At 38.3% G+C, this 22,832-nt stretch overlaps 1 protein-coding gene across 1 annotated transcript in view; it reads left to right on the top strand.

Annotated features, from left to right (window-relative positions):
- The window catches only part of TENT4B (terminal nucleotidyltransferase 4B), a 31,117-nt gene extending 8,909 nt beyond the window's left edge, over nucleotides 1-22,208 (top strand). Inside the window, exons 2-13 of the mRNA XM_015640302.1 lie at nucleotides 4,183-4,187; nucleotides 4,231-4,354; nucleotides 9,518-9,564; nucleotides 12,318-12,438; nucleotides 13,455-13,562; nucleotides 15,565-15,693; nucleotides 16,979-17,192; nucleotides 17,500-17,626; nucleotides 17,725-17,828; nucleotides 19,463-19,650; nucleotides 20,211-20,375; nucleotides 21,614-22,208. Of these exons, the coding sequence (XP_015495788.1) occupies nucleotides 4,265-4,354; nucleotides 9,518-9,564; nucleotides 12,318-12,438; nucleotides 13,455-13,562; nucleotides 15,565-15,693; nucleotides 16,979-17,192; nucleotides 17,500-17,626; nucleotides 17,725-17,828; nucleotides 19,463-19,650; nucleotides 20,211-20,375; nucleotides 21,614-21,793 (1,473 nt within the window). The 5' untranslated portion in view covers nucleotides 4,183-4,187; nucleotides 4,231-4,264 and the 3' untranslated portion in view covers nucleotides 21,794-22,208. The remainder of the gene's footprint in view (nucleotides 1-4,182; nucleotides 4,188-4,230; nucleotides 4,355-9,517; nucleotides 9,565-12,317; nucleotides 12,439-13,454; nucleotides 13,563-15,564; nucleotides 15,694-16,978; nucleotides 17,193-17,499; nucleotides 17,627-17,724; nucleotides 17,829-19,462; nucleotides 19,651-20,210; nucleotides 20,376-21,613) is intronic.
- The last annotated feature ends 624 nt before the right edge of the window (nucleotides 22,209-22,832 follow it).

Below are 22,832 nucleotides of genomic sequence, written 5' to 3'. Positions count from 1 at the left end.
CTGGGCTCTGCTTTAGCCAGGACTGGGCTCTGCTTTAGCCAGGACTGGGCTCTGCTGCTCAGCTACTCAGGACAGTGGGGACTGAGGGAATGATCCCGCACAGGGCAGCTGCTGGTGTGGCTGTTGAGCCCTGGGCACTGGTTCAGTCAGGCTGGCTTCCTTCAAGCTGCCACAATCTGTAAGGACAACGGGCTGCTCATTTATTCTGCATCCGGATCTGAGTGCAGGGAAGTGACACTTGTAGTATCTCCAGTTGTGTTTCATAGTGTGATGTCCCTCCCAGTGTCACTCTTGGTTCCAGTTCTGGACTTGCAGCAGGAGAGAGTTGTGCTGATTTAGGTGTCAGGAAGCTGAAGTGCACACATCAAGTGTATGTGCTTGGCCACGTTACCTGTGTGCTCAGCATATCAAACAGAAATGACATTTTGTTCATACGTGATAATTTTTTAATTGATTGCCAGATGTGCAGCAAGAGTCATACTCCAGAACAGCACCTTACATAAAGGGCCTTGAGATTCCTGAGTTGTACATTTAGAGCCCACAAGTTATGCCACAAAATAAAGTAAGCTGTGGTTGAACTAAGAGAGTAATGTAAATACTATGTTCCATAGTGCTTGCACCTCACAAAAGCTGTGACTTTTCACCTAAAAGACTTGAATCTCACAGTCTTGTGTTCCTCGTGGGGCTATTCAGTGATGTTACCATGGGAAGTCATTCTTGTCATTACAACTTTTTCAGCTATAGTTTATTTTTTAATGATGCATCACTGTCCTTCTCAGGTGAACATGAAATTAGATTGAGTGGCTTCTCTATAATTCTGTTCCCTCTGTGAAATTCTGATGGAATCAGCTTACCAGACTTGAAAACAGATCTGATACAGGCAGAACTTTGTTTTTAAACCTGTTTAGAGAAAGTGTAAGAGAACTTTTATTTTTATTTTTCCCCATGTATTAAGATTTCCTTAAGTACAGGACAAGGACCAACTTGTTCACTCCTATTTGCTGTAAAAAAACCAGCAAACGAATGCTCTTATGTATGGCAGGGAATTCTCTCCATCTCCAAACATCCTAAGTATGTTTTGGGTATGCTTCAGTATGACTATAAAGCCAAATGAAATATCTTTCAATAGTGAAATCAAGTTTATAGCAGTGTAATTTCCTTCTATAAACAAGTCTCCTTTTAAGGACTTCTATCTGAAATTACTGATGAATGTAATGGTATTAAATAATTAAATAATAAAATACTGTTACGATGCCAAAAAGAACATCTCAGTCTCTTTGATCTTCATTTTGGCTAAATATAGAAAATTTCACTAGAGACTTCTGTAAACAGACTCCATTAATCCTAATAAATTGTTTTGAAAAACAGTGACTATAATAGATGTTGACTAAGAGAGTGAATAACATTGAGTTTTAATTTTCAATACAGCATGAGTTAACTCCACATTAATTGGAGTCACACCTCTAAGTCATGTTGTACTGCTCTGAAATTCATGTGTGCCTACTTCTGTTTGTCTTAGCTTTAATTAATCATTCCCTTATTTCTTGGCAGCAGCCTGTTATTGGGCAGGGAAATATGGATCCAGGTGTTGTCTTCTGGCTCCTGTAGCTTCTGCCTGCCTTCTGCACACCATGGCTCTGTGCAGGCAGGAGGTCCTGGCAGCAGGCAGTCTTACAGCAGATGAAACACAGATATGTCTGTACTATTTCCAACAGAGTGCCAATGAGAACTCTCTCTAGTAGTCTTAAAGGCTTTCTTCTATCATTGAAAAAGTTCAGATTTCTTTTTTTTCTACTTGTGCAGTGTTTACTAACATTCTGTGCATGTGTAACGTGTGTTTGTACGTAGCATAATTTTTTGTTTTGCCACAAAGCTTTTCATGACTACCTAAGAATAAGAAGGATCCTATTCAAAGAAATGCAGACATCTGTTATTTGTGTTTAGAAAAATAAATGCATCTGGTTCTGACAACATCATTGTTTTATGTGCTTCTAAAGAATGCACCAATTGATATAATTATCTGGATTAAGAGTGTCAGTGGAGTTAATAAAGAGCAGTGCCCTGAGAACTGCAGTGTCAACTGTATGGCTTGGCTCTCTGTGCACTTTGGGGACCTCTTTTCTGATTGCCTTGTTCTTTCCAAGTTCCCTAATGGGACAGAGCAACAATTAACTCCCATAAAGTGTGAGCCCAGGAGCAGCTGGGCCCTCTACTGATGGACACCATGGACTTGTGCTGTGCCATGCATGAATTTCTCTCTAGGGATACTCCCTTGGTACCATCCCAGCATGTTTCATGCAATTCAGTGCTCTCAGACAACATGGTGTTGCTCCTGTGGCTTGCAGTGCATGTGGCTATTCAGTCCTTGCTGAAAACACTGCACATTTGTGGGGCAAATCATGTGCCTTGCGGGTGTAGCCAGTCTGCTCCAGCTAGTCCAGAGGAGCAGAGGGCAGTGTTTCTTCATCACTTCCCCACTGTGTACCCCCTAAAGACAGACCTGACTCCCAGGTCTTCCTGGAAGCTGGTTCACCAAATTACAGTTGATAAATAATTTCTGTTTTCAGGAGTTTAATTATTGGGGCTTTTCCCATTTCCTTATTGCTTCTGGTTTTGAAAGGTAGATTCATGGTCAGGCATGTGGAAACTAAATTAGTGATTCAGTACACGTGACTGGCAGTGAACTTGGTCTTTGGAGTGCTCAATGTGTCCTTTATCACATACTTCTCACCTGAATCCAGTACTTGTGCTGGGAAGATAACGGTAAGAAAGTTTAAATGCCAGCACATGGAATAGCAGTGAAGAGTAGAAGAACAGGAGATGGCTGAGAAGCTGAAGGCAGAGTAGTCAGTGTGATGTAGGGTGTAAGTAGCTCCAGGATGTAAGCTTCCAAGGAAAAGCAAGAAAGCAGCTGTAGGAGGAGGTAAGATATTTTCTCTGTCAGAGGAGTTTTTATCTTAGCCTTATCTATAGAGAGAGTCATGGTGGTGGCCACCACAAGCTGCCAGGCTTTTGTGACTGTTTCCCTAACTTGGGGATGGAGAGAGAGAAGCTTGTTGTTCATAAAACTGCAGTATTGCAAGAATTTAACACAGGTGGTTTGAGTTCTTTCCCTGCTCTGACTCTGTTAAACACAACTGTCGGATATTTTAATCAGTTTTGTTTACACCTGTATACAGCTTCCAGTTATTAACATTTGATTTATTTAAGAGAGTGTGCAGTAGGGAACTATTAGATCCCACATCTCAGCTAAGGGCTTGGTCTTAATAAATTGCTCTCTTCTGGTGGTCCTTCGGAGCTTTAATGAAAGATGCAGTTGTACTTGGTAACTAGAAACAATACATTCTTAAAAGATAACTAGCTATTACTATAATGGTCATTGCAGGAAACAAATGAAATTAATTTAGTTACTCTGTGCCTGGAATTACATTATTAGTCAAGTTGATGATGTGTTTCTGGTACTACAGAAGCACAGAAATTTGTAGCACTGTATGAAGACATTTTTATTTCCACTCTCATTACAGGCAAGTTAAACATAACTTACTGACAAATGAAAAACACATGTAATATGGTAAATTATATATGGGTTAACCATCCATCAGTCACTTACTCTCCTGAGCAACTGCTGCTGCATGTGTACTACTTACTTTCTGGGGTTGTGAGGGGAGAGTACATTTTTAGTTTATGTGACTTCTGTAAGCAGTAAAAGAAGTAGTTTTGCTAGCTGTAGTACTGGCACAATTACTGTCAACTTTTGCAAGCGTGGTACTGAATACAGACTGCTTGCTGCCTGAAGCTCCCTGCCTGGTGCCAAGGGGCTGACTAGGAAGTGTTGGCTAAAAACCTCCTGTTTAAATTTTTGTGAAGTGTGTACTCAGAGCTACAGCTGTGTTCATAGTTGAAGACTGAACTATTTCTGTGTTATGCTGGCGTTAAAATAGAGTGTGACTTTCAATGTGAATTGAAGGCACTTGGATTTAGATTTGCTTCCATGCTTTCAGCAAATCAAGGGCAATATTGACCTGTTGGCAATAAGAAGCTAAGGTGGAACTAAATGCTACAATGTGTTGTGAATGTGGATTTTTTTTAATTACATGCTGCTCCAAAATTGCCCCTTAACAAAATTAGGAACTAGGAGCTTAAAAAGCATATTTGGTTAGAATAGTTGATACTTATTTGCACGTGGGCTTTTTTCTGACTTTTTGTTCTTTCTTTTTTTTTCTTTCTTAGTCTTCATGAAGAAATCATTGACTTTTATAAGTATATGTCTCCCAGACCTGAAGAAGAGAGAATGCGGATGGAAGTGGTGAACAGAATAGAAAATGTTATCAAGGAGCTCTGGCCTAATGCAGATGTGAGTAGGACACTGTTTTATTTGTTAATATGTAAAAGCAACATTTTGTGCCTTTTTACTTCATGGAATACTGAATATTGCAGGTACTGTTTATTTTTCCATGTTAAACGTAAAAAGACTTCTGGTGAAATGAGAGAGGTGATCTTTCTTTCTCAAATACTACAGGGTAGCATTTTCTATCACACATAAGACCAAAGACAAGTTAGTCCTGCTGTAGTCAAAGAAAAGGCATAAGGTGTGGCAATGTTCAGTCTCATGAATATTTATTTTATAAGATGAATGGGGACATATCAGACATGTATGCATGTATTGTAATAAAAAAATCTTCTGAAACGCCTGTCTTTAGTAGTAAGTAGGCCTTTTAGTCCAAAAACCTGTGATCTTGAATAAATCCATTAAGGTGGTGTACCAGCAATGTCACATTACGTAGACCATGGTACTTTTATTTGGCAGTTATACTAAATTTATGAATTTTACAAATTTAAAAAGCCTCAGGAGTCTGTGTTTAGGAAGAAACAAATCTGTGGATCTGTGTGCTGAGCTGAAAATCTGTAATACCTCTTTCCACTGAAGATGTGTTTTTGCTAGTACATACTCAAACATACTCATACATACAAAACAAGAGTTTCTCCTATGCAGAGTTATGGGGTTTTTTTATAAAGGTTAGATTAAAAAGAAGACAGAGAAGTTGCAATTATAAATCAATGTGGTTTTATGGGGACACCATTGGGTTTCTGGCATAATTGAATCTAGTTTAATTGTATTCTTCTACTAATATTGTGTTCATTTCCAGTATGTAAATTTCTAGCTGTAGGCATCTATTTGTAGATAACAGTAGCTGAAAATAAGGGCTTTTTAGCCAGAATAGCAAACCAGATTCAGACAGCAGAATCTCTAGTATAAGGAATGCTCTTTGATCCTGCCACAGTAAAAGACAGTGTTTTGACATGAGTGACTTAAATCTGCTGTTCATTTCAAACCTTCTTAACCTGTTGTTTTTGGAGTGCTTTTTTAGAAATTGGCAGAATACGACAGAATGTGAATTCTGTATGAGCTCTATGTATGTGGTGTGTGGGTTTGTGTGTAAAACATACTCACATTTTCAAGGTGGTTATTGTTATGGATGGTGTATCAGTGAGCATCCTATGGAAGGAGCACTCTCCCCTGGTGATTGCTCCCTTTGCACCGCTGGAGGGAGGTGGTTGAGTCATTACTCCACGTGTCTGGCAATTTTCTCTTGGAGCAAACACAGTAACCTTTCCATGGGAACTGTGTAAGAGAGCAGCATGTGTCACAGGTGTTGCACAGCTCTCCTCTACCCCAGTGACACCGGCAGGTAGACCCTAATCGAGAGCAGGAGTAGTGGTCTTGACAGCAGTAGTGTAGGGAGCAGTGTGGGTATGGAACAGGGTGTGCTGTGATACCAGTGCCTTGTATGTTTGATTCTAGTGCCATATGCCAGTGCCTTGGAGGAGAGGGTTTCCCCAGAACCACTGATTGCTTCAGCCCAGAGATGTTGCTGTTTCCTAGGCAAATTTGTTTGCTGCAAATCTAACTAGTCTAATGGGGTGAAAGGATTTTTTACCAGGGATCTCTCTTTTTCCCACTAGCACTTTGAATGGGGCACAAGAACATACATATATTCCAGAGATACTCTGTAGGACAGGCTTGATCTGTAAAAGTCTTTTGTATTAAAAATAACTTATTACATACATACATATATATGTGTGTACATGCATATATATATATATATATTTTTGTAGCCACAAGGTATTTAAGGAGGGGAAGCAAATTATGGGCCCTACCACAAGAGACAGCTGACCAGTGGGCTTAGCTGTAACATGACTGAGAGGAAGCACACACTGTGTAGTTGAAAAGCTGAAGTTCACTTTACAATTAGTGCCAGTTAAAACTGCCAGGACTGTCTTTCTCCACTGTGCTTGAAAATGTTGGAGAGTGAGAGTGTGCCAGTTCCTTTTTCTCAAGTCAGTAACTGTTCTTCAAAGCCCAACTGCATTTTGTCTGCAGTTGTTACGTTGAGGAAGAATTCTCCTTTTGTATGTCCTTCCTTTTTTCTGGAGGCTAAAAGGGAACTGAATGGTGACAGCATTACTGTGATGTTATTTTTCTAAAACTTATTTTCCAGATCAGCTTGGGAACTGAACTGCTGAACTCAACTGTGTTCGACTTGGACAGTCTCTTGTAATTTTTCAGTCCTTTGAGTTAATCACTAACATTTTGAAAATCTCTGTTGGTTTAGCTACTTCTAAGATTCAAGTTTTGAGAAGGTGGAGTATTATCTGGTCCAATGTCCTCAACTCTAGCTGTAGTGTAAAGTGATGAGTTAATATTTAAGCTGTTCATTTTGAGTCATTGATGCAGCCAAAGCAGCTAAAATAAACTTGGAAGTTAAACGTACACATTTAGCTTGTAGTTTCTCACTAAACACATAGGTAAGACATAAGAAATATATAAATACATAAAAAATCAGATACCAAGAAAAGGAAAATAAGGCTTCATGAATTTAAATGTACAGAGAATGTACGTGTGGAATGTGCCTGAGCATGTCCTTTTTTTTTTTTCCCCTCCCCTGTTCCACTTAGGAAAAGGCTGAAAAAGCAGATGGAGGGGGGGGTAAAACTAGGTATCCTAAACTGTTACTTTATTTATAGAAGTTAGCAATTGTGTCATTTGCTCTCTTACTCAAGGGAATGTGCTTAGAAGGAAACATTCCTAGTAAGTGAGAGCTGTTCCTGGCATCAGCAGGTCTCTGACCATAAGAAACACTTAAATTATGCTGAAACCAAACAATCCAAAACATTTAAATGAACACTTTTTAAGACAAAGATTTTTGACTGTTCAGTAGGAAAATTTGGCTACTAAACAAATAAGTACTTACACGGTCAAATTTAGGATGCATTTGTCATAATATCCTCAGCTTCATGTCCATGTGACCACATAGATCTGAAAAGAGGCAATGTTGCATTCTTCACACACTTCACTTATGAAAATACTGTGATTAGGAATGAAAGTAGAAAGATGAACTCTGTTTAGTTCAACAAACTTCTACTGAAAGAGTAGAAGAAAGGGAAATTAATTGGCTATGGATGGATTTTTTTTGATGTTGTTTTGACATAGGGATTTTGGTACCAGAAATTTACCAAGCTTTTGTGGGTTTCCAAGTTCTGTTGTGCTTAGTGAGTGTGTATTTGGACACATACTGTAATTAAAGCTCCTTCAGGAACTGTGGCATTTAATATGAACAAGTTCACAGAAATGTGGGGTAAACAGTAACAATAACATAGAGGATTAGGAGTTGTTGCAGTACTCTGAAGACTGAAGTTATGAGTGCAAATACAGATCTCTGTCCACAAACAATAAAAACATGATTGGCAGTATTGGCACACCACAAAAACTAATGCTCATGTCTCAAGCCATAATAGTGTTCTGTGTTTGGGATGCTTTAAATACATGCATGGCCACAGAGCTTCAACAGTTTAAATTCTAATTTGATAATGAATTAAAATCCTTTAAAATTTGTGATCTGATTTCCTCACTCTTCCTCTTTTCTCTTTCCAGTTTTTGTGAGAGAGTGGTTGAAGTGTGGGTGTGGGCTTCTTTTTTAATAGTTCAGTGTTTCTGATACTCCAAATTATTGTACAAGAGCAGATGTTGTCTCATTCCTTTTGGTAAAGGTCATATATGTTGTATCAGTAAGTTTATGAATACTTTCAGGGTTGTTTATTCAGTGAAAGGCTCTCTTTGCTGTTCAGCTGAGCACACTATTTTGTTTGATAATGTGAAAGCACATTTAGTTTTTTCTGAAGCCATCAGTGGCTGTTTTATTGTGCAAAAGCACTTTTCTGCTGTTTTTGGTGCCCAAGTGAATCCTGATTTGACTCAACCCAGTTTTACAGAGGGTACTTTAATTACTATCCTGGATTAAAAGTAGTAGTTGTTGTTGTTGTTATCATTATTATTATTTTTACATTCTTAGCTTTGTAATGCTTTTATGTTTTTGTACAATATTGATACTCGTGCTGTGGCACCTTGCTCAGTCTTTACCAGTTTAAGAAGATCTGAACTTTTAATATTTAATTGTGTATACACTTTTTATTGGATGTGGAGTGAGGGGCGAAAAGGAGTGAAATGATAAAAAAACAATTGGGAAGAGGCTCTCAAACTGCTTCTTAGTCTACTAAAGTATTAAGGCACTTGCAAAACATCACCTTTTCCTGTCTCCCCCTTTTTCTTATCCTGAAGGGGAAAAACATAAAAAGTGGGTCACTTGACATACAAATAGGTGGCAATCAAGTGGTATATGAGACTCATTAAAGCAGAATACTCAAGTCTGTATAAAGTGGCTCCAGGAAACATATCAGAAGGATGGCTGAAAATTAGCCCAAATGTGTAGATATTTTTTACTTTGAAGTCTCCTCAACCCCACTTTGAGACTCAGCAAGTGAGTCTGACCTCCCTGCAAGGCTTGGCTGAGTAATGAGAGCGTGGTTTTGGACAGCTTACAGGGGAAACCTGATGATTTACACCTGCAGTGCTAGTAAAAATCCAGCATAATAAAGCAATTCTGTGGGATGTGAAGCTTTATGAAACTTCTTGTTTAAGCAGAAATAGACAGAGTTGTGCTGCTTGCTTTGTAATGCAGGAAAAAAAATGGGTCATGATAGAATTTTATTTTTTTTATTAAATATGCAAAGCAATGGAAATACATTAAACTTCAAAAATGCATAAATACTGAGAGGTATACTATGAGATGTGAAAACAAAAAGCAAATTAAATTGATACTGTTTTTCTTAAATGTTCTGTCATCGTTAAGCATTTTAAAATTTTGGGTTCTGGGTTTTTGACAAATGTGGTAATGGGAACCATTTTTACATTGCAGAGCTGTTTCTTATTAGAAAAATCAAAGTTATTAATGTTTTATGAATAAAAACAATGAGGATCAGCTGTTTTGGAGTACACTGAAGATGTGTATGCTTTAACAGAAGTGTTGAGTGCCTGTTAGCAATACCAAAACCTACCAATGGAGGGTAGCAATAGCCAGCCTCTACAAGCAGCTTCATAGGCTTCTTTGTCTTCTGAAGCCTGAAACATTTCTTATTTCTTCCTCTATGTTTTCTTATCTATCCTTTTCTTGTGTTTCAGGTGCAGATATTTGGAAGTTTTAAAACTGGTTTATATTTACCTACAAGGTTAGTAATTTTTTCAGTGTAAATTCCACACAAAAGAAAAATAACTTGTTAAGCCTGTAACCCTGAGGTTATTTATCTGCTCTGCTGGGTTCTGTTACTTGTGCCAATACTTGTGCTAAGAAAGTGTTAAGCTATTAGTTCTCTGAAAAGTGTACAGAAATACAATAAATAAGACTATTGACTGTAACACGTGTCTATATAGATCTTACATATATCACTAGAATGATCTGAATTACCATATGGTCAAAAATGTTGGAATTTGCTTTCATTAATACCAAAAGAAGATGTTGGCCCTAATAGAAAAGCTAAATTTTATCTCTGCAGATGACTAAATTGAAATGTTTAACAGCAGTTTGTTAATGTTAGCGCTGAAGAGAAAATGTTACATACAGAATTGGTTTTTTTTCTTTCAGTCTTCTTTTGTGAAATCTGTGCAATACTTAACATCTGCCTTTTCCAAATTTATTGCTAGTTTTCATGAGAGTCTTTAATCAGCAACACTGGTATCTTCTATGTAGAAGTTGTGACTATTTATGACAACTAAATAGAAATGGAGTAAAAGGCTTAAATGGCTGCAGGGGATAAACACATTTAAATAACATAAATCTGAGGATAATTTTTGAACTAAGTTCCATACTTTGGGAACAGGAGGACATGTAGTACTGACAGCAGGTGAGGGATGTCCTCAGCATTGTTCCATCTCTATTTGTAAAGAAAGAACCTGACAGATGCTTTAGTACCTGCTTTAGTTTTAGGAATTGTAAGGAAGTCTAATTTCTCAGTTTTTGTAAAGCCAGAAGTGAGGTATACAAATACTCATTGTTTTCACATCTGGCCTCATTCCTAACCTTTTTAAAATTTATTTTAAATATGCTTAATTAAATTTGATTTGATGCTGGTAATGCTAGAGAGAGATTCCTGGCCAGTTGATGTATACCTTACTGTATTTACTTGATTGCTTTGAAACAGATGTAACAAATGCTTTTCTGTTGTCATATACTGCATTTATTGAGTATTTGTTTCAGGTGAGGTTTTGGGAGAGAACAAATAAAGATACTTCAAATACAGTACATAAACCCACAAAAATCCTTCCTGTGGCAGTGCTTGCCAAACTTTGAAAATAGTCATAATTTGTATGTTGGTCTTTATTTCTCTGTTGCCTTCTATCAAAGCTTCCCTTTGCCCTAAGTTTTCCTTATCTCTGTAGCAGTTTGTTTAGATTTCAGGCTCTGGGATTCAGAAAGGCCTGAAGTGTGTTTTTAATGCTATCTCTTTGTTGGGATTTGCTCTGTATCCATTAACTTAAGCTGCTGTTGAAGGTTTGGGCATGCAGCTGCTTTGCTGCTGGATCTCCATGTCCCTTTGCAGGCAGCATCTACGCTCAAGGTGGCAACAGAGCTGCTTTTTCTCTTGGTGTGTATCAGAAAAATGTCTCCTGTGTTTAACTGTCAGCAGTGGGTTTAACACTAATTTAGCTTAGAAGAGAAATGTCCAGCAGCATTTCGTGCTCTCCAAGCCAGTTTTGAACACGTTTCTGGAAGCTGCTGGGTGCTGCCTGTCCTTGTCAGCCCAATGGTCTGTGGCTGAACTGCTGCTTAGCAGGAGACAGCTCATCTAATGCAGGTGTAGTTTCTTTTGGATTGTTAAAGCAGTGGTGTTTGTCAGTCAGCAGATCTATAGAATCTGTTGCAGGGGGAAGTATTTCTAAACTGTTTTTTTGTTTTCTGTTACACAGTTTCCCTGTTACTGAAGGATTCTGCTAGCCTAACTATAGGGTTACACACTCTCCTCGTTCGTGCTCCTGGCCAAGCAGGAAATCAAAGGGGAGCAAAGAGGGAGAAGCTCAGGATCTCACAGTGGCCCTCACTGGCTTCAGATGTGACACCAGCCACCTTTTGAATTTGAGTTCAGGGATTGAATTGGGGTGTCAGCTCCCTGTGTAGTGAAATGACTGTGTGTGCATAGGGAGGAAGTGTAGTGGGATGGAGACACCCCTTCAAGAAGCTGAGTTAATGAGTGAAGTTAATTAGGTAGTTTGTTCTTATTTAATAGCTTGTTGCTTCCTAAAATCCAAGTTGCCATGTTTTCTTCTCCCTTTCCTTTCTCCCTATTGGCACTACAGGCCAGCAGCTTACCCTGTGCCCTCTGGTGCTCTCGTCATCCAGAAAATCAACTTCAGAGATGCAAAGAGGCAGGAAATTACCCCAGAATATTCTGTGGGTTCTTTAAAGGGGGAGTGAAGAAGGTTTCTGCCAGACCCATTACTGGGTTGAACTGATTTGCTGTGGATTAGGCAAACACCAAACCTGGAGCAAAGGAAGAGACAGGGTCATGTATCTGGGGGTAGAGATGGGAAACAGGACTTTTCCTTTCAGTGTCAGGCTCTTAAATCAACATTCCTGATGAGTACAGCCCAGAGGTGGTGATTCACAACAAGTTAATTTCTTACTCTGATTCACTCCAGAGAAGCTGATCCTCTCTGCTTACAGTGTGGCCTGAGGAGACTAATCTTAGGCTTTGCAGCCTAATTGATTTATGTTTGTCTGTCCCCCCTCTAGGTAACCTGAAATGGTCTGTATTTCCCCAAGTGTAAGAGTTCATCTCCAACCATTTCATTGGAAAAATCAGAATTAATTAATTGGTTAAGCTATGTTCTGTCAGCTTTATTCGAATTACATATAGATGTCAGTTGTTGGTATGTTAAATGTACTGATTTTTTTAATTTGAATAAATATATTTTTTTTTCATTTCAGTGATATTGATTTAGTTGTGTTTGGAAAATGGGAGACATTACCTCTTTGGACCCTGGAAGAAGCTCTTAGAAAGCACAATGTAGCAGATGAAAACTCAGTAAAGGTTTTAGATAAAGCAACTGTAAGTTTGGGGGAAGAGGGCATTTCCTTGTTTAAGCTAAATTTCTAATCAAAGAATGATGTTGCTTAAAAGAATGAGTTTTCATAGGCAGAAACTATTTTGTATATTAAATTTGAAAAAGAACATATGAACATTTATTTAGTATGATTTTTATTACTGACAAAATAATTGATAGTGCAATCACAAAAACATTTTTTCTATTGTGGAAATTGTCTGATATTTCATATGCACATATTTCTCTTGCTTTTAAGAGAGATTGGACTAGTCAGTGTTGTGCATTGATGTGCTTAGTGCATTTCTGGACTGAGTTTTTGCATAAGTAAATAACTTCTTTTTTCTTTTTGCAAGTAAGCAGGTGTAATCAGTTTTCACTTAGAAGTACTAAATACAGGCTTGTCTAAATACGTGGTGGTATGTCTTGCAAAAAATAGATGAATTCCATTATAATTTCCTACCTTTTGCTAATTGTAGGAGTATGTAAGACTATTGGGGTATCTAAGTCATGTTATTATAGAGAGAGGTAATTTGGTAATCATTCAGGTGGAGATACCTCAGAGTACTCTCCATATCTTGTACTTCTTGATTGAAGTTCATTTTGGTGAGGAAGTGATGACCCCAGTGACACGAATTGGGACATTTCTGATGTCTCCAGGGCCATTTCTCTGTGTTTCTCCAGTGTTTGTCTCCCTCTGGTGTCTGTGGTCCCCACCAGAGCTGAGCAGCTGCAACAGCAACTCACCCAAACCAATCTAAAATAAATCACCTGGAAGGTGAAGCATTAAGTTCTGTTCAGCAGGACAGTAAATTGAAAATAGTATTTATGAGTTAGAAAAGCAAAGTTTATGTAAACAGATTGGGAGAATGAGTGAGTTCATAAATAGGAGTCCTGATTTCTCTGCCTACCTCCTCTCTATAAATTCATGAAAAATTTCAAGTTTACTGGTGCATATAAGTTATAAATGAAAACAAGTGTGTCTTGGAAATCTGTATTGACTTACTGTATCTTTCTTTTGCAGGTACCTATTATTAAACTGACAGATTCCTTCACTGAAGTAAAAGTTGATATAAGCTTTAATGTACAGAATGGGGTTAAAGCAGCCCAGCTCATCAAAGATTTTATCAAGGTTAGGCAACACAATCATGGAACTACATGCTGATAACTTATTTTTATTTTCTCTTTTACTTTGGCTGCATCCTCACTAGAGATATACTTTTACTCTGTTGTTTTCTGTTGTCTGGTAATGCTGAGGGATGTTACTAAGTTTTAGATATATTGCCTTAAAAGGCATGAAGATACTAAAATACAAGAATAAAACGTGGAGTAGTTTTAATGGTACAATGATTAAGGAAAATGCACTAATCCCTGTTTTATGTATTCTGCTCTTTTAACTGCAGTTCATTGTACTACACACTTCTGAATTTCAGTATGGGAGATAGTCTTCTCAAGAAAGCCTGAAGGTGTTTTTGTGTGTGAAAGCAAAGAAAAGCAAGTTGCCTGAGTTACTTGTGACCCTTTGGCCTTGAGTCAGGGGGTAAGAGGGATCTGTGCCCCTGAGGATGGAGCGGGAGCTGTGTGTGGCAGCAGGAGCAAGGCTGCGGGGCCATGGTACCCCTGGCCCAAAGAGCAGAGCAGGTCTGGTGCCAGTAGCTGGGGTCAGCTCCCAGGCTGGCCAGTGCCCAGCAGACAGGCAGCCAGTGAGGGTGTCAAGGCTGTGAGCAGGATCAGGGTCAGGATCAGGGTCAGGATCAGGGTCAGGATCAGCACCAGTGCAGGCCAGCTGGGCTGACAGCGCAGGGAGCAGCTGAGATGGGAAGCGCTCTGAGCAGAGTGGAGGCACTCCCAGCAAGGTTTCCCACGTGCTGCTTTCCCACGGGGCTGTTTTCCCAGCAGGCTGAGCCGAGGCTGTGCAGCTGTGCCACACCACAGCTGGCCTTGAGCACGGACCGTGCTGCTGTGGAGGGTCCTTTGTTTAACTTGGAGAAAACTTGGTGTGTTCTTGCCAAGAGATTTCGTTGGTGTTCTTGAGGCACTCTGTATAAAGCACTTGCAGGGCATTCTCTTGGCTCTTATTTTGTCCCACATAACTTCAATACCTAACTGAGATATCGTATTTGGCATTAGGCTTGGAAATGCCTCTTTCTCTTCATCCAGGTTATTTAGGAAGTCTGAGGCAGTTGGAGCCTTATTTAAAAGAGAATACAGTTTTCTGAGAAAAATCCTGTCTTTAAATTTTGGTATATACTTATATTCAACAGTTCAGCCTATGACTGGAGTTCTTAATAGTTCAAAATCTTCAGTTGGATAGTTGGGGACCTTCAGTTAAATAGTGCTCCCAATATTTACTGTAAGGCTCATGCAGAGAAGTTCTTAGCAAAATTCTTCTTTCCCTTTAATCTTTTTGCAGTCACGGACATCGTGACCCACATTTCATTTGTAGGAACTAAGGAACTTTTTGGCTGTGTGATAAAAGCAGTGGTTGTATTGAGCCTCTTTTGCTTCTCCCCTGTGGGGGGTGTACAGAGTGCAGGCATAGCCCAGCCTCAACTGCTGTCCCAAAGGTCTCTGTTCTCCACACCTCTTAGGGGAATCCATGCTGATAAACCCATTAAAGGACCAGTTACCCAAAAGTATTTCACTTATTTGAGAATGTTACGTGTGTGTAGTAATTTTGAAGGGCTTTCTTTAACTCTGGCCATCTCAAGTACTAGCAGGACAGAAATCTCAGTGCATTTTGAGCTACCCCTCGGTTGTAGCAAGAAGGTTTGGTTACAAATGTTGATATATCCACAGTTCTTCCTTTGCTGTGCTTTTCACTTGTATGAAAAAAAGCAAGTGTGTGTGTATATATATATATATATATATATATATTCAACCCAAATACTTCAGATTTTATGATCTAATAACTTTTTCCTGTTGTTTATACCTGCCACCAGAGTCTAACAGGTAAAATATGTGTTGATCACAGGCAGGGCATTGGCTTCTCCACTGTTACAAAAAATGATAGGTTAGATTTATAGTTAGCTTTAAGATAAAATATAATAAGACAGATAGTTCCAGTATGCTCTCTTAGCATCCATTGTATGCATGCATCACAGCATTGTAACAGCTTTGTTTTTCTCTTTCAGAAATATCCTGTGTTACCATTTCTAGTTTTAGTACTGAAACAGTTCCTGTTGCAGAGGGACCTTAATGAAGTATTTACAGGTGGAATTGGTTCTTATAGTCTCTTTTTAATGGCTGTTAGTTTCCTTCAGGTAAGTTCAGTGGAATCTTTTAATGCCATTGGTGCATAAGGACATCAGTTTAAGAAGGAATTTGATCAACCCTTAAATTTAATAATTTAAGCTAACATTGTTTTGGGGTTGCACCTCCTTTTCATTTAAAGTTAGATAGGTCCCACCTGTCTTCTGTTCCTTCTCTGATGTTGATACTTTTGGTACCAAAGATGTTTGGAACATCTGTTGGTGTACCAGTGCCAGGCACTGATACATTTGATTTTGATACACATGAAATGACATGGGTCATTCATGGTAAAACAACTTGAGTATTGTATAACTTGTTTGGAACAAGTTCCATAAGGTTGGTGTTATCTGCAGCTGTCCTTTATAACACTTGGTCTCCAGGTCATACACCCTGTATGTGCTTTCACAAATGCAGTGTAATCTTGGTTCTCTGGGCTTCTGAGCTGATATCAAACAAACAGGTTTTACAACTTTCTCTTAAATATAATAGAACACAATGCATGAGCTAAATCTGTATTGTTGTGCCTGGGGGAGGGAAATACCAGACAAATATGAAGTAGCTGATTTCTGGCTGTATCAGCCTGTTCTTTTTCCTGAACTAAATGTTATGTATAACTGTGTTGGCAAGTATATGTCCATCCTTTTCCAGACTGTAATTACTCTTAAACCTGAGCCTGGAACTGGAGCTCAGTGTTTGCTAAGTGCCTTTGCATTTCCCTGCTGAGCACAAAAGAAATAAAGGCAACATACATATAGTTGAAAACCAAAATCTTTCTGAGTCCATTTTTTTCTTATATTGAGTAACAACACTTCTATTTGCTCATTAAAAAAATAAAAAAAAAAATTAAAAAAAAAAAAAATAAAAATCAGGTTTCATATCTTACAATTCTGAGCTGGTTTTGTTCAGAGTCTGTCAGGCTGCTTACTTAACAGCAGAGGGGATCCTGTGCCGTGTACATGAGAAGTCTGTATTGCAGACCAGGTTTAGTGAGATGCAGATAGCTGCTTTTTCACAAGAACCCTGCAATTAGTGCTGGAAGTTCACTTATTGGACTAAAAGTTCAAATGCAAAAAGATTAGTGCTTGGCAGCCTTTTTTTAAAGAGGTAATTATTTTATAAAGCTTCTCATAGCATCTTCTTTTAAAGATGCAAAACTGCTATATTAATGGAAAATATTATATATTTAGACATATCTGTTTAATTATTATTTATTACTGTATTTAGAAATGTTTTCTTTAAAAAAGACAGTAACTTGAAGACTTAAAAGAATGAATTTTTTTTCTCTCTTCTTAATAGCTACATCCCAGGGAAGATGCCTGTATGCCCAATGCCAACTATGGTGTTCTTTTAATAGAGTTTTTTGAATTATATGGACGTCACTTCAATTATCTGAAGACTGGAATCCGAATAAAGGATGGTGGCTCTTATGTTGCCAAGGATGAAGTGCAGAAAAGCATGTTGGATGGCTACAGACCATCAATGCTGTACATTGAGGATCCATTACAGCCAGGTACCCTCAGAAACCAAAATGGAATAACAGTACTGTTAAATGTTTAATAGATGTACTGCAGGATTTGTTTTCTTCATGTATTGTGCTTTTACCCAGAGAATTTCTGGTTTGTACTTGTTTACATCTAAATATCTGTAGATCTTTTAAGCTCTTTCAAATATTAGCTTTATGCTAATCCTGTTCTGCAAGAGGTGGCTGTAGTTGGTTGGGACTTAAGGGCAATTTTTAAAACAAATTACTGTCTCCTGCCTGAAAGGTGATAACCACAGTTTCAATCTTACTCATTTATTTATATTCTTATTTTAAGGTAATGATGTTGGGAGGAGTTCCTATGGTGCCATGCAAGTGAAGCAGGCTTTTGATTATGCCTATGTTGTTCTGAGCCATGCGGTTTCCCCAATAGCTAAATATTATCCTAACAATGAAACAGAAAGGTAAAGGACCTGAGTCTAAATCTCATCCATTGCTTCTATTTTTCTGTGTCTAAAAATGAATTGTGGTGATGGTGTTGGTTTTTTTTCCTGATTTGCAGTATATTAGGGAGAATAATTAGAGTAACACAAGAAGTGGCCACGTACAGAGACTGGATATCCAAGCAGTGGGGAATGCAAAGCAGAACGGAATCTTCATGTAATGGTGAGTTTTGACTCAGCAGGGATGAGGGGGAAAACTTCTGGCACATTTTGCTTGTGTAGATTTTGTTGTTGCTTTTGCCTCACATAAGTCAATGTGTGCATTTTAATAGCAATTTCATTTTTTTGTTCAGTATTCCTGTCTTTTCATCCAGAAAAGTCAGATTTGTACAAGAATAAAATGTCTCCATCTTTATTGTACTGTGATAGATTTGGTCAGTATAGAGGTCTGTAAAGAGTGCTGCCTTCCAAAAACAGACTTTAGAAAAATCTTCCTGTTTAAATTATCATTTTGTCAGTGTCACACTTCCTTTATCCTTTAAATGTGGACTATGTTTTAACAAGAATTACTGGGCATGCTAGTTTAAATCTGAATCCTTAAAATTCTGCATTTTAAATTTTCATTTTAAAATCTAACATACCGTATGTGTAAGGAAGCTATACTTAAGCCAGGATTCACTATATAAGTGGAATAAGTCTTTTAATCAGAAAAGTCCTGAAATATCAGTCATGATCTTGTTTTTCACAAATGAAAACACACAAAATCTAGCCAGAGAACTTGGTGACGATGCCCTTTTGAATCACCTTTAATCCATTGCCCATCTTCTGACTCTAGCAACCAGTTCCACTCTCTTTGGTGCAGGTGTATCTGCTATCTGGGAAGTTTTCAAACTAAAAATAATTTTAATACTCTCCAGTTAATTTTAGAATGTTCCCTATCAGAAGTGTTCTCCTGTTAGCAGTTAATCAGAGAAGATGTTGCAAGGACCCATTCTTCTGGCTAGGCTGGGATTTTGTTTACCTGTTTGAGCTTGTGTCAGTGATTTGTCAGCTGAATGTGCTGTGTGCCATTGGAGCTGTCAGCCCTGGTGGCCCTGCTGTCCCCAGGCATGGCAAACAGCCGGTGCTCAGTGCCAGGAGCTCCCATCATCTCCCTTTTAACTGCCTATGTGCATGGACATTATGTAAATCTCTACCTCTGAAGTGTCCTCTTTGAGATAAAGGAGCAATCAAAAAAGAAAAATAACTCCATATTAGGAAGGTAATGGTGACAGTAACAGTGGTTGTCTTGTTGATTTAGTTCGGATTTAAATTCCAATTCTTTTTTTTTAAGGCAGAGCTTAGTGAGATATGAGAGGTCTGTATCTTGAATTTTCTGTGTAGGAAATCCAAAGCAATGAGGCCTATTTGGAGTTTTTCTGATTCTAGCAACACCAGCAGAAGAAAAATTGGAGTTGCTGAGTATTGGGCATATAGGAACAGAATTTAAATGTATTTGAGTGCTGTTGAAGTGTGACATGAAACAATCTACAGCAGGACATCTGAACTTTGTTACTGCCTTCTTCCACGCCTTTTGTCCCTAATTTCCATCTCAAACTGTGGGCAATGCTCAGTGCATGAATGGATCCTCTCAGGAAGCCACCAGCCCTCTGAGAGGTGCTGGCCTGCAGTGCACACACACACGGATGCACTCACGTGTGTCTGCATGGATTTAGGGTGTGGATGTGTGCAGATGTCTGTGCATGTCCTGTGGGATGTAACACGTATTTTCTGTCTTAGTGGCTATGTCAGAAAACTCCAAGCCAACATATTTTTGCATTTAAATGTGTGGTGATGCTTCTGTTTTGTTTTCACTAGGTAATGGAGTAACCTTGATAGTAGATACTCAGCAGCTGGACAAATGCAACAATAATCTTGCTGAAGAGAATGAAGCACTGGGAAAACCTAGAAATAAAACTTCAGAAACACTTAGTAAACATTCTTCAAATTCTTCATCAGGTCCTTTATCATCATCATCATCCACACTGTCCAGCTCTAGTGATGTAGTAAGTACTGGAGCTTTTCTGACTTTGCTTTTTAAAATTTCTTTGGGTTTTTTTCCCTCTGATTTATATTGTCACAAAATACATTTTGGGAGCTCACAATCCTAATCAGTTAATTCATCCAGAATCCTAACTTGCATAAGATGATAACTCTTATGCAATTTCTACACATATAAGTTGCAGTGTGTTTTTGACACAATACATGTAGAAAATGAATATAGTAGATACTAAGTTCCACGGCCCTCTTTTCTTTGGGAAAACTGTATTTCAAAAGTAAAACAGACTGGTAGTCACATGCTTTAAAAAACAGGCCAAAAGCTTTGAGAAAAAAATCTGTTTGGGAATTCTATTTAAAAAATAAAAGGCAAATCTCAAAATCACATCAATACATTTTTAAATCTGTTTTATTCGATAAGAATTTTGGATTGAAAGAATTTTAATATCTAGTAAAATAAACAAGTTTTCAGTTTTGTCCACTGTTAACTTTATTTTTAAAGGAAAATTCACTTTTAGAAATACTCACTCTTAAGAAAAACTCACTAATCCTTTACATTTTCCTGAAGGATTCTGATGGAACACCTTGCAAAACCTCTAAACAGTTGAGTTGTCGTCAGTCTACCACAAACAGAGTGGGGTCACAAGAAGTGTCACTGGAATCCTCCCAGTCAAGTGGGAAAACACAAAATAGCCAAACAGCCAATACATCCAGCAACACGAACAAATCTCAGGTTTGTGAAATGTTTGAAAACAACAAAAACTGTGTAGATTTTTTGAATATTACACTTATCTCCCATGGAAGGGTAACTTGTTCTGGAAAGGGAACACTGCATTTTTCACCTCCCTTTTGTCCCATTAAAAAGCTTCCAGCGCTGATTGTACCTAAAGCCACCAGGTTCTCTGTTAGGCTTGCACAGATGAATTTGCCACTGTGGCTTTCTCAGCTTTAAAGCAGATGACATTGATCTGACTTTATTTTGGGACACCAAATTCACCAGAGGTATACAGCTGTGTCACACCCATTTCCTCCTTTGCAAAAAGCACGTCAGTCCAGTTTTGATTGCAAAATTGGAGAAATGAGGCGTGCCTACACTCAGTGAAAGCAGTTAGCAAAAATGTGTTTAAAACTCTGACTGGCTCCTCTTTTAGCTGTTGATACTTCTTGATCTGTCTTCCAGTAAGGGAGGTGAAGATTCTTTGGTGATACATGATATTACCCCTCATTTTCCCCTATAGCCAAACATCCATATGATGACACCTATCAGAGCTTTTGCATTTAGGAGATTTCCCACACTGAGGAATGCTTCTATGGCAAGTCAGTATTCTGGAAATACTCTATGCCTCTACATATAGTCTGCCCTGGATATATGCAGTTTAAATTCTTGCACTTTTTTCAAAAATTAGGTCTTTTATGTTTGAAACATAGCCCAGAGCATTCTGGAATATTTTTCCTGAAAATAATTCTGAAGACTTTCCTCTTATTTGCTGATGATCTGTCTTCTAACAAGACAGTTCACACACCTGGCCTTGGCTATGCCATGAGTGTGTTGTTTGTGTTATTGGGCAGAGCTAATTCCAGGCTGGAATGTGCACGTCCATGATTTGACGTACCCCGTCTCTGAAAAGATGTGGCATAAGATTAGTCCTGGATCAGATTTGAGCAATCTTCCTGTGTTGTCTTGGATTGTGGACATTTCTGTAAAATACCTTTTTACTTTCCAAAATTCCAAGTGCTCTGTTCCTCTCTCTGGACCTGTTTGGGGCTAGAGATGAACATTTGTTTGCAACCACCCACGTGGGAGATTGGCAGTGCTGTGCTGCTGTCTCAGCAATGACCAGGTTTCTTCTGCCATAGCAAGTTTTTCAAGTGTGCTGTTTTCAGAAGTGCTCATTATCAGAAGCAGGGATATGTTATTGCCATGCTTTATTCCCAGTAGCACGGATTTACCATGTTCTTTTTCCTCCACAGCATGGATCTGCACGGTTATTTCGCTCTTCTAACAAAGGCTTCCAAGGTCCAGCAAACTCAAGCCATGGTACCTCAGTCACAAACAAACAGCACCAAGGCAGCAAATCACACCATCAGTTTTTCCACGGCAAAAAGAGGAAACACAAGAGGGATGCAGCCCTGTCAGACCTTTGTAGATAGTTGCCTACTTTATGACTGTTCTTCTGTGTGCAATGATCTCATGCTACAGGATAGTTTGATAGTGACTCCTTGGATCTCTTCTGGAGCTTCAGACTGTTCAGACATAGATTAGCAACTGCATTTTTTTTTCCCAGCTCGCCACGGAACGGAACATGAAGATTGATCACTGCAAAAACAAAAAAAAGAAAAAAAACAAAAAAAAGAAAAAAAATGGAAAAAAAAAGGAAAAAATAATTTTTTTAAAAAGAGGAAAAAGGCTGCTCATTTGATAAGTCATATGCTACAACAGGGTCATTTAGGATATAAAAGCTTGAATGTAAAATAAATGTATTTCCCATCAGCTCATGCTGACCTGTAGAGATAGTACTCAGTGTGTCTAGGGGGTGGTAACAAACAAATAAAACACAAAAAATAGGAAAAAAAAGGCAAAAAATTGTATTTTGAGGGAAACCCAGCCTTTAAAGGTGAAAGTAATTTGTGCATGATTTTTTAATTATTTTTGCATATACTTACCATTTTATTGTGTATATATAGATGACCATATAGGAAAACTGACATTTGTAATAGTGGATTTGTTAATACTTTTTACATAACATTACTGTTTAAATTGTAAACATAAATTTTTCTCAGGATTAGTTTGGAAAATAATCTGAATTGTCATCTTAACATCCATATAAAGAGACATTACTAGTTATATTGCTCAGAATTTCTTTTCTTGGCATTTGGAAGATCTCATAGAACTTTTGATCTGCAAAAGCTGTTCCTCTGAAAGAAAGGTTTATGGTGGCAAATGAAGATTTTCATTTGTATAAAATGTACATGTACTTTGTGTAGACACGGAGCTTGTCATCTCTGAGAAGTAACCTTCACCTTGTTTTCTAGAGTGCCATCATTTCAGGCAATGGGGTTTTATAGTTACATCTTCTCTTCCTCCCCTTAGTGGTCTTCCCTCGACCCTTCCTTCTTTATTTTAAAGAAACAACAAAAGGCCACTCAGGGTTTTTTGGGGGTGTTTTGGTTAGATTTTGTTTTGGTTTTG

The sequence above is a fragment of the Parus major genome, chromosome 11 (genome assembly GCF_001522545.3).
Source record: "Parus major isolate Abel chromosome 11, Parus_major1.1, whole genome shotgun sequence".
NCBI classification, from domain to species: domain Eukaryota; kingdom Metazoa; phylum Chordata; class Aves; order Passeriformes; family Paridae; genus Parus; species Parus major.
Note: the sequence above shows the minus strand (reverse complement) of the source record. Positions and strands in the feature narration are given on the sequence as shown.